Consider the following 14,747-nt stretch of genomic DNA (forward strand, 5'->3'; position numbering starts at 1 on the left):
CTAAGGATGGAGTTTGTTATTGAGTTGATCCCCAGCAATATGTTCAGCTTCTAAACATAACAGCATTTTTTCAGTTCTGCACAAATAAATGGCCCTTCTCAGTCTTTCAGTCTCATTACATGAGCGGAAACTGGAGCCAGTAAGAACATTTTGATCCCAATAAACTGGCAAAAGAAATAGCTCTGAATAAAAAAATATCATTGGCCTCTAAAATATGACAGTGATTTCCTCCATGAAGCAACAGGCAGCAGCCCATCTATTTAACATTCCCTTGCAATCTTTTGTTTATCCTCTCAAATATTTATAAGCAACACTTGATGCAAGAGTTTTGAACAATCATGAGCAACCACAGGTATCACACAACAGCAAAAAATGTTAATAAGCAAATAGCTATTGTTATGAATATGTGAACAGCAATACACTTAGCACTGAAAAAATATGTCTGCAATATACTTGCATCTTTTTTTCTGACAAAACCCTCCCTAATTAGGCTAAAAGGTAATTTTAATATGTGTAACTGTTCACTGATGTTTACATACAGAAATACTGTAACCTGAGTTCAAAATACAGTCATACATAGAACTTCAACAGGTGTGAGAAATGGGAGATGCATCATTTGACTGTGGTGAAAAAAAGATAACCTCTCATTTCCGTGTCATATCATGTAAATGTTCAGCATTCACAGAAGCTGCTGAACTAACAGATATCCATAAACAACAGTATTCCCCAGTCAAATCATTGTTTCTGAAAAAGCATGTCAGAAGGGAAAGGTTATCTTCATGCCAACCTCGGATCCCCTGCAAGGTCTGCCAACAGGGCAACAAAAGAAGCCAATATTAATAATGAATGTGAGACATGTTCAGTAACAGCAACTCTCAACCACCACTATGGACAAGAAAGAATCTGAATTATGAAGTAAAGAGTCAACATCTGTTGAGTAACCCTGTGACATGTCCAAGCACAGCACACCCCCCAGAACATCCCTTGCCAGAGAAGCTTTAGAAAGGAACAAGGAAAGTTTTCAAATACAGAATACAAAACAAGGATTCAAGACAGCGAGCAAGAAACAGATGATGTTTAGCATTGACAAGAATGTGTTACTGAAGGCACAGTTCCTACATGGTTTTCCTTTAGAGCCAAAAATGACAGCAATCAAGCTCCGAATATATACATCTCATATCCTTAAGGTGATTTGTCTTTTGGGTAGACTCATTTGCATTTCAAGAGAATGAAAAATGAATGCTTTATTTTATTCTCATTTTATATAAAATTGAGCAAATCAGAGATTATTTTGCCATTTCCTTACTGAAGTTCTGCATGTTTTTTCACCACAGATTCAATGCTCAAAATTGAAGTCAGAATACATACAATCAAGTTCAAGGACTGAAAAATCCCAGGGTACTAAAAATGATTCAAGCATCATTTCCCTGAGGAGTTCTTCATACAAGGTTTCTGTGCAAAGTATCTCAAAGCATCATTTCCTGTTATATGCAATTTCAAGGACATACAACAGATGCTTAACTGCACTGTAAAATGCATACTTTGTTTTTAATATTGTATTTAACCCTTTTTTCCTGAGCAATGAAAACATCCATGAAAAAAATATCAGATGGCACCTTAAAGAACTACATGAATCACTGGGAGCTTAACACACAATATAAGAATCATGTAAATTCAGTAAACAGCACTGATGTTTGTAAATGATATTATTTCCAATTAAAAGCAAATCTACAATCAATAACATCCCATTATATCAGTCTAAAAAATTTAAAAAGCTGAACACATCCAATTTGCATGCTGTCCAAATCACATTTGATTTTTAATCTTCTGATCATTTTACAGACAGACCTATACTGAGCATACTAAAAATCTTTAAAAGACAGTCATAAGCACTTACAATACAAGCTATCAATAAAGAACTGTATTCCTGACTATCTAGACAGATAAACAAGTATTCTCAGAGTTCCAAATACTGTCTTCATAGATGAGTAACACTAAGCACAATAAATCACTGATATATTGCACTATTTCTTCTTGGTAAATCATTCAAGCCATTTTAAAGTTGGTGTGAATAATCAATTTTCTTCTTCGTCTTTGTGTTCAGTGCACAGGTTCAAAATTATTTCTAAAGACTCTTAGGACTAGCATCCAGATTTACTCTACACTGATCTTTGAACACTTAGCAATTTTTTACCACATGTAACACTACACAAGTAAATTATGTAAATCTCATTGTAAATGTAAGGGTTAGCCAAACACTGTTTTCTGGAGCCTAAACCTCTATTAAAAATAAAAAGAAGAAAACCCCACCAGACCAACCAGGGGACATACCTATTAATACCTCAACAAGAGCTTGCAGACAGCCTGTGGGTAGCAGGGCCTGCTTAAGCTGCATTTAGAAGCGTTCATTTTGTAGCTATCTACCAAGAAATGTGATACCTGAAATAGCAGTTTGGCTAGACAGATAAATGCCGAACAGAAAAGGTTTTTCTAGAACAGTCTGATCTTATTTAAATGGGGCAAAGCATAAGGTCCTTTAAAGAGTAAAAGAGAAGGAAAAAAAAGTCTTTTTTGGCTAAAGTTACAGAATGGAAGAAAAAAATCCTGCTTATATGGCAAGAAAAAGTTACCCACAGAACAGTCTTTGTTTCTGTAATAACCAGGTTCTTCCACTGATGATTTCTAAATAAAGTTATTAACAAGCTACTGACTCTTTTAGTATCCTTTTAGTTCAGAAGATAAAGAAGCAAATGAATAGCTAGAGGACAGTATGTCCCTTTGACCCTTACCATTTTCTCCTGTGGTTACAGACCTGGACTCCTGCATATAAAAATCGCAGAGTAAAAATTTAATCCATTGGAGAACACATGGTGCCCTGGTTCTCCGACATAACAGAAAAGCACCACAAACCCTCCAAAGCACACAGCTCCTGTGCTCCTGAAGCTTGTAACGTTTCCTTTCAGAAATGTCCAAAACACACAGACATTTAAGACAGCCAAAAAAGAGGTTATGCAAATTTTGTTTGAGATGCATTATCTCCCCATCCTCATTTGCAGTACAGGGAGGCATATCCAGCACCCAGAGAAAGCCAGCTGATGTTTTATCTTAGCAGCACCTCAAAAGCAGGATCATTCACACAAGGTGCAAAACGAATCTTTTCCTTTTGGTTCTCAAGCTCATAAACCAAGGATTTCAAGGCAGATGGGTGACACTTATAAAGACAAACGCTATGATCACATACTGAAACAGTCTCAAGCCATAGTGAGATACAATATTTCTCACATCTTTAAATCAAACTGGAATGTACAAACATCTTCTACAGGTCATTCCCAGTTGAAGAAAAGTTATTACTGACACAAAGGTGACACCTTAACTAAATCTTTTCTCCAGGTATCCAGGACAGTCTTCCCCTCAAAACAAATGAGTTTTGTAACTTTCAGCCTCAGCAAATACCTTATGAAGAGGGGAAAAAATAAAAATAAAAAAAATAAAAAAATTAAAATGGAATGCAGAAACTCCAAAACCTACATAGTAGTATTAGGCCTCCATGTCAAATATCTACTTGTTCAAACTTCTGACTGACTTCCACGCTCAACAAAATCTTAAGTCTTCCCCTAAACAGGTAGGCAGGATGTTGGCAAGGACAGAAATTCAGGCAAGAAGTGTAACCTGGCAGTGTATGCACTGACAGTGTTCTTCCCTCATCTTCTGTCCTTGCCAAGCAGCTACAAGGTATAATCAGCAGTATCTTCAACTCCATGCCGATGTTCAAAAATCAGTCTGCAAACTGGTGGGATAAAAGAAAACCTTTAGAAGTCCTAGATATATAATCTTGGATGCTAGCTGACACCATAAAAAAAAGAAACGCATCTAGAATTTGTGAGAGGGAAGAGAAGCAAAAAAAAAAAAAAAGGACAAAAAAAGACATCAATTAAATTTTTAACTGCTGCATGCACTAGGCTTTGTTAGAAACTTCAGCTAAACTCCAAAGGTGCCTGCAGCAATACACGCATAATACCGAAAAACCTGCCCCTTTACTAACACCACAAATAGCCTGTATGGCTTATTGACAAACCAGCCCACACATTTCAGTATTTTGAGCACCAAACTAGAGCACTCATTTCTGCATGCTACCCCAAGGCACGCCATTCACACTAAACAAGCAACAAGGTTAAGGAAATATAATTACTAATTACTGCTTAATTTACATCTAGATTTATGCTTAGGCAGATACATAGTAAACATGAATTAGCTGCCATCTACCTACATGCTCTATCAATTCCATAGGACTTTCTTCTCTCGAACTCCTTCTCCTGCCACATACCAAGATGTTAAACACCCTTGATGCTGTAAAGAAGTCTGTATGCAAAGCCTCCACCTTAAATATTTTTTCAATAAATAGTTCTGCTTTGAGAGTCTGCCTGTGTAATCTCTGACTCTTGTGTACATACTCCCTTCTAAAACTAAATTCTTACCATGTCCAAACGCTGCCATTAAGCATGTCTGTGAGTTCTAATTTAATCAGAAAGGACATCTTTTTTCTTGTCTACCTTTTAGAAATAAGAACATGACCTGGGCATGGCTAAGTGTAATCACCTCCTGTTTGTATGTCAAACTGAACTTTGTTAAGCAGAAAATAAATCACTGTAATGTTAAAACAGCTTCCCTCTATCCAATGAGTTGAGCTCTCAAAATACAACTTCCACAATAACACAACAGAATATATATTTATGTAACTCCTGACATTTATTATGTGCTGACATGGACTTTTTATTAACAGCACTTCACTAAAACTACACATGACCACAACATACCAGACTGTATTGAAAGTTACTCAGGATGAACAGGCTTCTATGTACCGAATGACACTGTAAGAGCACATTCTGACGAGTCAGGCAGTTTGAAGCACAGAGACATACTGAAGCCCAGGAGAGGTAACTGTTTCCTACCCCAGAATATCCCTAAGTGTTGCTCCATTCTTTTGCGGAACAGCCCACAGGGAAATGGATCCCACCCAACAGATCGTGCTGGACCTACTGACTAGTAGCAAGCCCCTGGAGCAAGAGACAGAAGCTATTTGTCTCCATCTTGCCTGGTTCAGTGCTATATAAGAAAGCTGCAAGAATGATTTGGCTGCCCAATGGTAGTAACTGCTGAGCCTGTTTCCAGTAGTTATCAGGAGGAGGCTGCCCTGCCACAAAGCACCTGAAACTGGAAATGAAGATGTAAACAAGCCCTCAAAGCTCAAAAGATCAAACAGCTACAGAGCCACTCTCACCACAAGAGAAAGCTGAGGTGTAAAGAGAGCCTGAGCCCTCACCCATACAACCATTAGTAGATAGCATTCAGAAAGACAGACAGAACTGGTTCAGTTAGGGCCTTCTCTCTGAGGCCACTGTTAACAGCAGAAAACAGTCACAGTCTGATTTTGGGGCTCGGGGGTGGGGGGGCATAGGTCTTTTCTAATGCAGGAGTTCTTTATGACGGTAAGGGGCAGAGAGAAGAGAGAAAAATCAGTCTCCACAGGAAGATTTCCCCTACTGTGAAACTCAGCAAGCATCAACTCCAACAGTCACCAGGGGACACCATTCACCTCTTACAGAGTGGCTGTTACGTATATGTAGTGCGTTTGCTAAGATTCCCTAAGACTATCAAACACTTCCCGAGTTGCAGCTGAGGGTGATGCAGAACAAGATCCTTTATGAACAAAATGATAATATGAGCAAAATGACAAATATGATCCTTTATACAGAACAAAATCCTTTATGACTCCATATGGACAGAAAGTTACTGCAATGAATACTTTCAATATCAAACAACCAGAAAGCAGAAATAAGTTATTAGTGATTGTCATAAAACTAAGAGCAAGGATAGGCAATGCTATTTCTCATGTGCTACTCACCTCGGTTGAGTAGCACACGAGGTGGGCCATGAGCCGCCAGCCGCAGCAGAGAACGTCTCTTTGAGCAGCTCACCTCACTCAGCCCCAATGGGTCTTGCTAATAGCCATAACAAGGCATTTCAAAACAAGGGCAAGGCAATAAAGATTTGAACATCACTTGACAGACTGACCACAGTTCTAGGTGTTTCCCTCACGGAAGCCTGCTTTTCATCATTTTAATGCACCATTATGGCACTAAACTAAGCCCAGGTGGGCACGGCAACAGGTCATTTTTGGGAGACTAACCAAAATTAATTCAGGTGTTTATTGGGTGGTGGTTCTGGCAGCAAACCTACCACTTTCTTTTAGGAGTGTGAACCCTACCCAAATGGAATACAAGCCTTGAATATTCTTTTAGTTCAATAACAAAGGCAGTTGCTGCCTGCCTGCAGCAGAAACTGGTGAGGACACCAACACAGATACTGAAAAGCATCTAAGAAATGAATAACCTATGTCAATAAAATAAATAAATAATGTCCGCAAACCAAGCCCATGCAAGGAGAAAGGCTCAAGAAAGCAACACATGACTACTCCAAATGTATGAAAGTAAGTGGGAAGTCTGCATCCTTTCAAAAACAAAGTCTCTGTGCCAGCACAGCAGATGGCTGGGAGGCACGCGGAGAGAGACATGCATTACTACCGTGCACCACGCAGGCCACAAAGCTGGCTTGGAGGTGGAAGGAGGACAGAGGGACACAGTGCTTTCATAACTACGGTGTAGTAAACACAACCATCCAAAGGAGAAACAGTATTTTCAAGATAAAGTATTTCAGTTCTCAATCAGGTCAAGGCACACAGAGAGAACACACAATAAAAGCCTCCACAGGCTTTTATTTGTGCAGTTTATTACCCAGCTTAAACTTTCCTTACTGTGTTCGTGCTGTTCACGACAGGCTGCTCTGTAACGCATTCCAGTTGGTTCTCATGTCAGTCTCATCACTACTCCATAAGTCCTGAAAAGCAAAGCCGATGGCTATCTACAGCAACCTTTACTTTCCTCCCTCACCTTGAATGCTCACACATTTATACTGCACTTTCCCTGAACTCAAATAGAGAAAGCCAAGAGTTAGAGGACGCTTATACCTGAAAAACCTAATCTTCTTTATGTGAAATCAAATCCCACCATCACGAGTAATTAGGCTTTACAATGGCAAATTACTCAAGGATTTAGAGACACATGACAGTCCAAAAAATGGGTGATCACAAAGATGTTGATTCCATGTGTCTATTATCATTCAGTTTACCTAGTTCTGGATTAAACACAGTGACGCCAATTAGCTCTGTAAACTGAGCCCTGCTGGACATGCTTGCTTGAATGAAGGGAACATGTAACTTCCCAGGCCAGAGGGGATCCAGAAAGAGTTTTTCTACTTTGAAGCAGGGAGAATCCCAACCTATTAAGTCCGGCTAGACTTGAAATAGCTTTTTTACACAGAGGAAGCTTTGGGTTTCTTACACTGTAGTTCTGATGTCTGCACATTTTGCAGTACGCTCTTACCTTCACAAAGAGCAAGATTAGGTCTGGCATGACTAGTGCACTCAAATGGGACTTTTCCAGACTTAACACCTAATCCTCAAATCATGCAGATGTATACACAAACTAACTTATCAGATCTCCCTTTAAACACTAGATACTAGCAAGTTTAGCATACTTTAACTCATTAAAATGATCCTAATCTACCAGATAAACATCTATGGTATACAAATACATACACAAAAAGTATACTGTATTTTTATGTGCACATATATATATATACACACGTATCTTTGTAGTAGCTTGTCCACATCCAAAAACTATACTACTTTACCAAGATCCTTTTCAAAGCCAATTCAATACGCCTCAGTTTACATCATGCATTATACTCCACAGACTGACTGCCGATTTCAAGCAACAGCACCAAGAAACAGAGTAAAAAGCATAGACTTCACAGCAGAGATGCAAACTATTTTCACAATGTGTTTTTATCTTAAATGCAGTATTTACAATAATAAACATGGAGTGCATAGTATTAAATTTAGTCAGAAAAAAACATGAAAAACAAAAAGAAACTGAGAGCTTCCTTGTTTTCTTACAGACTCATTAGCAAAAGCCTCCCCTCTTAACACATACATCCTTAAACTGGAAAGAAAGGAAACATCTGCAGGGCTGGTAGCATAACAGCAAAATGTCATGTGATCTTAATTTAGCTAAATTGAAGCTTTTCCTTCTCTGCTTGTTCTGTCGTTGCTTGTTAAGAATAAGAAATGCTTTGTCCTCACAGTTTAATCTGAAATATCAGAAACAGGAGACAAAAAAAACATGCTTCTGCCCTTCAGCACTGAAGTAATGTTAGAGGTTATTCCATGCATGATAAAATAACCTTCTCAGTAGTGTGACAGAAGTGATAAAGAGTGGTTTGCACACTCACCGGCTGTCAAGAACTGCCTTACACTGCTTCTTTCAGCCTATGAGAACTTTCTGATAGACTCAAGAATACAAGCTGCCTGCCCAATGACCCATTCTGCTCCCTACAAATAGGGAGCAAGCAGTAAGAAACACTGCCAGTGCCCCCAGCTAAGTACACTACTGCAAGAATAGGAACGACTTTCAACAAAGTTTGCGCTCTTTTGATTTCTAGAGTTATGTGGACTTTATCAAACACACAACCTTCCAGATAGCTTCCACTACACTTTCACCAGACTATTATAACATACCTATTAACATGTGAAATAGCTTTGCAGAATCCATTAAGAAAACCAAAATCACTTCACAGTGTAAAACCTGACCTGCACGGACCCCGTTTCAGTAACCAGACAAACCACAGCTTTAAACTCATGTTAGCTCTGAAACTACCTACACATTTCCCTCTGTTATACCGTTTCTCCCCACTGTAGCCAGAAGCTATATTCTTGATTTAAAAAACTATGAACTATGTCTCTTGTAGAATCGAAGCTGACCAAACCACCCAAGAGAACACCCGCTTTTCCATAGCCACTCTGTCCCCTCTGCAAACTTCTGTACTTGGATTAGGCTACACCATGATGCAACTACAACACTGAGTAAGAGATTTACTCTATAGGCTCAGCAATGCCTTATGCCTGCTCTCTATCAAATGTAAGTATGAGGTTGATCTTCTTGTACTGAAGCTACTGAACTTTTCAACATAAGCAGAATATGCTCATTCCTGTTCTAAAACAAACCCAAGAAAATGAGACCATTTAGAGACTATCCACACCACCTCATTTGCGTAAACACATCACCATACGTGCTGGTAATTCAAGCTGTTAAGATCATTCAATTCTGCAATATTAAAGCTTAAGATTTTTTGTCCATGTTCAACAGAAATGTCTCTGACCTGCTCAAAGCCAAACAGAAACATCTGGAACATCAGGGAATTGACCCTCAATGTTAAAATCCAACCTGTCACCCTAAAAATATGGTTATTGTGAGTTAGTATTCCAGAGTCTGCCTCTGTTTACAGACGATTTACCTAGACACATAGGGAGAATTTTAAGAACTGACCCAAGAGAGGAACTATTCATATCAAACCTAAACTTCTTCAGAAGTTTAATACAAAACACACCAAAACCTGGAAAACAAATGTGTCAAGATTCTTTACATCACATAGACAGCTTCCCACCTCAAAACTAACTTCTAAATATACAATTTGAGCTTCTCAGCGTTAAAGCTTTCTAATACAGAGACTATTAATAAACTCCTGCAGACAAAATCACCACTTCTATATAATCCTAGCCCTGTGTTTCAAGATATTTAATTTGAACAGACTATATAACATGTAAATCAACGCACTGGAAGTTTTAAAAGCCTTAAACTCAGAACTGAAAAGGCTTGAGGTCTGTACAAATAAAAAAATAGCATACATAAATGCAAAGCCACAAATCCAAATACCCAAGTTAAAAGTATATCAAACCCTTACATTTGTAATCTATTGTGTATATGCAACAGAGGGAAAAAAAACCCAAAACTTTTTCACTGAAGGACACTTCATTTACAAAGTTACAATGCAAAGAAAGGTGCTTTAAAAAGGACTGTTACGCCATTAACCTGAAAAAAAAAAAAAAATCTTAAATCTTTATGCCCAGAGATTAAATATCACTAAGAGGATAGAGAGGAGAAAGTTGTCCACAGGATTTTCAGTTTAGCTGCACATCCAGAAGCTTTTCAGTGTTGACCTACAATTTGTTATACATGACCTGTGTATTTCCTCACAGTCTGCACTGAATATGTCAGTAGGAATGATTCATATAGATTGACTGCATCTACATTTGTATCCCTGTTGGGAGGCTGGGGTAGGAAGAGAGAAGAAATCTATTTTAATATAAATCTATTTCCTTATTTAATAACTACTCATCTTCACATGTCTACTACTATGGCTTGAATTGCTCACTGTTCCCGAGTTACTTCCCTGTACCTCTGAACATTACAAAATGTTTCTCCAGCAGCGTAAATTCCCACAACGAGTAAAGCCACCAGCTATTTCCTGCAATGATTTTACATATACTCATTTTCTACTCAATAAAATTGAAAACATCACACCCTGCACTGTGTGATGAAGAGACAAGATTTTTATCATATTCCCTCCCTCCCCGAGGCAGCAGATGAACAGAAGAGCGAGCATGCTAACAGCATAGTATCACATTTCAAAACCATTATCCGCTGCAGATATCTCAGAAGGAATGCAGCCACCTTTGTTATTTCATCCTCCAAGTGACAAACCTGGAAGACTGAAAGATTGTTTTAATGTTGTCAGATTCTCTGAAGGGAGAGAAATAGCTGCAGTGCAGCAGCTGCTGCAGTACTGCTGCGTCCTAGGGCTTGAAGGCAATGTGAGAGCCAGGCTTGTGCTGCAACATCCCATTCCCACATACAGCCTCACAAAAATCAGAGACTGCAATAATGAACTCAAGCTCAAAAAAATAGAAATAAGAGATCTTGGCTGCTATACCGTCACAACATACTAGTGTTTTTTCAAGTACATCAATACAGTCTTTCATGAGAAGGTGCCTCCAAGCCTAACAACTTCAATGGTCAGGCCCACCCTGTGCAGTGAAATTTGACCAACTGTTAAGTTTACAGAACTTTGCAGAATACTTGTCTCTGGCTGAGAAAACCAAGATTTAAGTATTTACAGGGCTCAAAAAAATTACTGTTATTTTTAGAGGTTAAGATGCAGAGATAAGATAAAAAACAGAAGCCAGCTCTTGATCAGTGAAGAACCAATGAGATCAGCACATGAGAAGATCAGCCCACCTCAAACAAATAAAAGCCCACTTAAAGCGCAGTGACAACCTATGTATGCTCTTTGCTGGTAAGAAGGCAACCTACATTCAACTTATGTTCTACTGTGCCCTATCTTAACACTTGAAAGCAAGGTATTTGTGATGCAACGATCAAAACCCAAAACTGCTGTATTGTCTACTTTATATTACCTACCAGTAATTTTTTCAACCATCTGAAGGAGTGGTATTATTTTAGACATATTTGCTCTAAGATACCCACCATGGCCACAAGGTGGAAAGACATACTAACCTCGAGAGTTCACCTGCATGCTGAAGGCTGATAAAGGATACCATTACAAGGACAGAAGGGGTAGCTCCTTCTGCATCTAGTACAAGTTGTCTCAGAAACATAACTTAGCATACTAGCTGTGATCCAAGTCAAAGTAATTATTCAATAAATGCATGGAAGTGCCAAATAAGACTTTTACTCAGTAACACAAGTTTGTATTTTCTTATTTAATATGTATTTTTGATGACTCCTTAGAAGAAAATTTGTTTTCCTGTAAGGCAAATCTTTAATTCACCTCTCAGATCACAAGCAGTAATTCATCCCCTGATGTTTTACTGGGGTCAGGATGAAAGGAAATTGCCAAGAAACCTCTGTAACTTCTGCTAATTCAAAGATACCATGAGCCAAACCAGAGTTGTGCTTTGAGGTTACACCTGAGAAAGAGCTGTTAGTCTCAGGCTTCACAGGTCACCCATCTGCTTTCTTACCAGCTTGGATGCTGTTAAGTGGAGAATGTCAAACAGCAACACTGCTATACAAAGCAGCGTGCATCTCTCACCAGCTTGACAGCTTCCACTTTGGCCATGGCATTTCAGCTGCAGAAGGAAGAGAGTAGCTGCACTGTAATATCCCACGAACAAACTTTCAGCTTCATTTAAAACAAAAATACCAGCAGCAACTCAAGCATGCAAGTAATTTGAAGTATACTATCTATGGCTTGGTGTTTCTTTCCAGCTTGGTAAGAAACAGGGTTTAGGCTATGTGAACCCTCTCTGAGCGGGTTTTGTTGGTTTGGGGGCTAGGGGTGGGTGGGTGTTGTGTTGTGGGTTGGTTTTGTTGTTTGGGGTTTTTTAAGCCATTCACTTCAATCCCCCTTTCCCTTCCCTCTAGTTATAATCAAACTTATTTCAAGACTTTACAGACTGAGCCACATAATAAGCAAAGCCTTTTCTTATTTCTTCTTGATTTCTCTGTATTATGGTAAGCAATTGTCACATTGAATTTGCCTATATAGGTGAATTCTGATATATGGGTAAGCAAAATGCATTAAACTTCGTGAAACAGTTAAGCGCCTGCAAAAATTAAGACTTGAGGAGAATTCCTCAAGTTTTCTCAAATCTAACAGGAGACTTCTTCAACCTATAAGGTTAAGGAGATGACTCAAAACCCTCCGACGCTGTGAATCACCTTTTGCATCATTAAAAAAAAACAAACAAAACACCGAAAATTACAAGAACACCACCACCCCACAACAATGTTTTTTCCTGATTACAAACTTTTAGTAGGGTTTGCTTGTATTTTAAATGGCATACTGTTTCAAAAAGGACTTCTGTGTATGGTGGGAATACTTCTGAATCACTTGCTTCTAGTTACAGCATTAAAAGGGCAACTTTGCAAGAAGTGCTTACCTTCCCTTTTCACCACAGAAGACTGTCTGAATGTTACACAAGAGACACAGATAATACCTATAATACTTTTAAAGTAATATTACAATTGCATACATTACTTCATCCTTTAGTAAGTGGATTCCATTTTAAAACATTTCCATTCAAAATCCAGGCAGGTTTTTGGGCTTGGTGTCATGTGGCCATTGTCATCCCCCCTCCCCTAAGGTCTGCAGTCAGTCAATTAGACTTAACCCAGTCCACATTAAGAACTGAATTAACATCCTGTCAAAATTCATTTTACCCTGTACATTTAAAAAAACAGCAACAACCTCCCCTTATACTATTTTTTTTAATCATATATGAGAAAGTATTTTGAAGGATTTCAAAATACTGCTTTAAGGCTTTTTAAGGCAGGAAAACATATCAGCTTTGTATTTATTAACAATGCAGTTTACCCTGGCATATCACCCCCTTCCTCTCTATTAATTTTTATCGTTTTGTGCAATTCATAAAAAGCCCACAAAGTTCAAGACTCTAAGAAAGCAACCTAAAGTACTCAAAGTGTTAAAAAAGCAATTATATAGTTAAAGCATGCTTTGTATACTTAACAACTCAAAAAACCTCCTTAGTAAATGGGAACATTTCTAATGTTGCATCCTCAATAAGATTGAGGGTAGGGAGAAGAGACTGACCAGAGCCTTCCCCCCCAGTAGTAAATTATGTCATCGTATTAAAATATGCAAGAATAAGCAAACAACAAACCTGATCACTCCACGCACAATACAGGTTACATATGAAACTCCACTTGTGATTGATCATGCAGTCCAAAATCTTAAACTGGGCCATGTCTTGCTATAGCGCAGACTGCTGCTGTACTCTGACTCAGCTTTTGTCCCAGTGATCCTCGAGGATATGAGAGCTATGCAGTAATGACATTCAGGAACAAGGACCTTCCTTCCTGTTCAGGCTCCTTTCCCACCCCAACTATGTGTCAACTCAAAAAGATAAACTGACAGAACTGCATAACATTCTTCAAAATAATACTTCCGAAGCTGCCAAATTATGTACTCTTAGGAAAAAGAAATGGGAAGTAAGAACATCCTAAGAAATCTCACTAAAGCAAACACAGAAAGGCACTCTCAAACTGCTTCCCTCCACTTCATTTCTGCAGCTGCTGCTGCAACCAGTTCAAATATCCACAATTTAGTGTAATAATTTATATCATACGACTCTTAATCTTGCTTAGGCACAGTTGTGATGATGGCTTCTGTGTTTTCATGAGATTTAGAAGCTTAGGGTTCCTATTTTAAACCCAGCATGAGCATGTTTAAACACGAGCAACTTTTCAAAAATCAGGAGAACTTCATAGTTTTCACAAAAATTGTATGGGTTCATCTTCTTCAGGTTCTTAAATGGCAGAGTACTGTTAGCACTGCACAGAAATGCTGTCTTTTGTAATAAAGGACAACAGCCCTACTGATACAGAAATGGAACTCTGCAACACCAGAGGGATCCTGAAAATCTGCAGAAATACTGGAAGAGTTTCTTTCTTCCTTTACATATTTCTTTTATTGCATCTGCAAACAACCACCCTATTTCAGCATGCGCCTCATATTCTGCATCTTGACTGCCTACCTTGTATTCCCCCTTCCCCTTCAAAGGTGAGATTCAGAAATACAGGAAATTTGTCTCCACAGAAACATACATAGTTTATCTGATGATTAAATGAACTATTAGAGTAGTCACAATAATTTGTAGTTTAAACACAATTAACTAATAAATGCTTCAGAAAGAGAGACACAAGGCTTTATCTAACAGGTATAATTCAAAATAATTTAAAAGAGATAATGGCTTTAAACTGAAAGAGGGTAAATTTAGGTTAGATATTAGCAGAAGTTCTTTACTGTGA

The 14,747-nt window shown here is 38.4% G+C and overlaps 1 protein-coding gene across 5 annotated transcripts in view; it reads right to left on the reverse strand.

Annotated features, from left to right (window-relative positions):
• ARHGAP21 (Rho GTPase activating protein 21) overlaps positions 1 to 14,747 on the reverse strand; it is a 111,907-nt gene that overhangs the window by 65,295 nt on the left and 31,865 nt on the right. The window contains exon 1 of one of the 5 annotated variants that reach the window (XM_057432903.1): positions 13,601 to 13,708. The exons of 3 other annotated variants lie outside the window; for them this stretch is intronic. In XM_057432903.1, coding sequence (XP_057288886.1) covers positions 13,601 to 13,684 — 84 coding nt within the window. In that variant the 5' untranslated portion in view covers positions 13,685 to 13,708. Of the gene's footprint in view, positions 1 to 13,600; positions 13,709 to 14,747 lie in introns of those variants that run through there. One more of the 5 variants, XM_057432907.1, reaches the window with a different exon arrangement.

Source organism: Pezoporus wallicus, unplaced genomic scaffold (assembly GCF_028554395.1).
Source record: "Pezoporus wallicus isolate ANWC-B61680 ecotype Strahan unplaced genomic scaffold, APGP_CSIRO_Pwel_v1 scaffold_2584, whole genome shotgun sequence".
NCBI lineage: Eukaryota > Metazoa > Chordata > Aves > Psittaciformes > Psittacidae > Pezoporus > Pezoporus wallicus.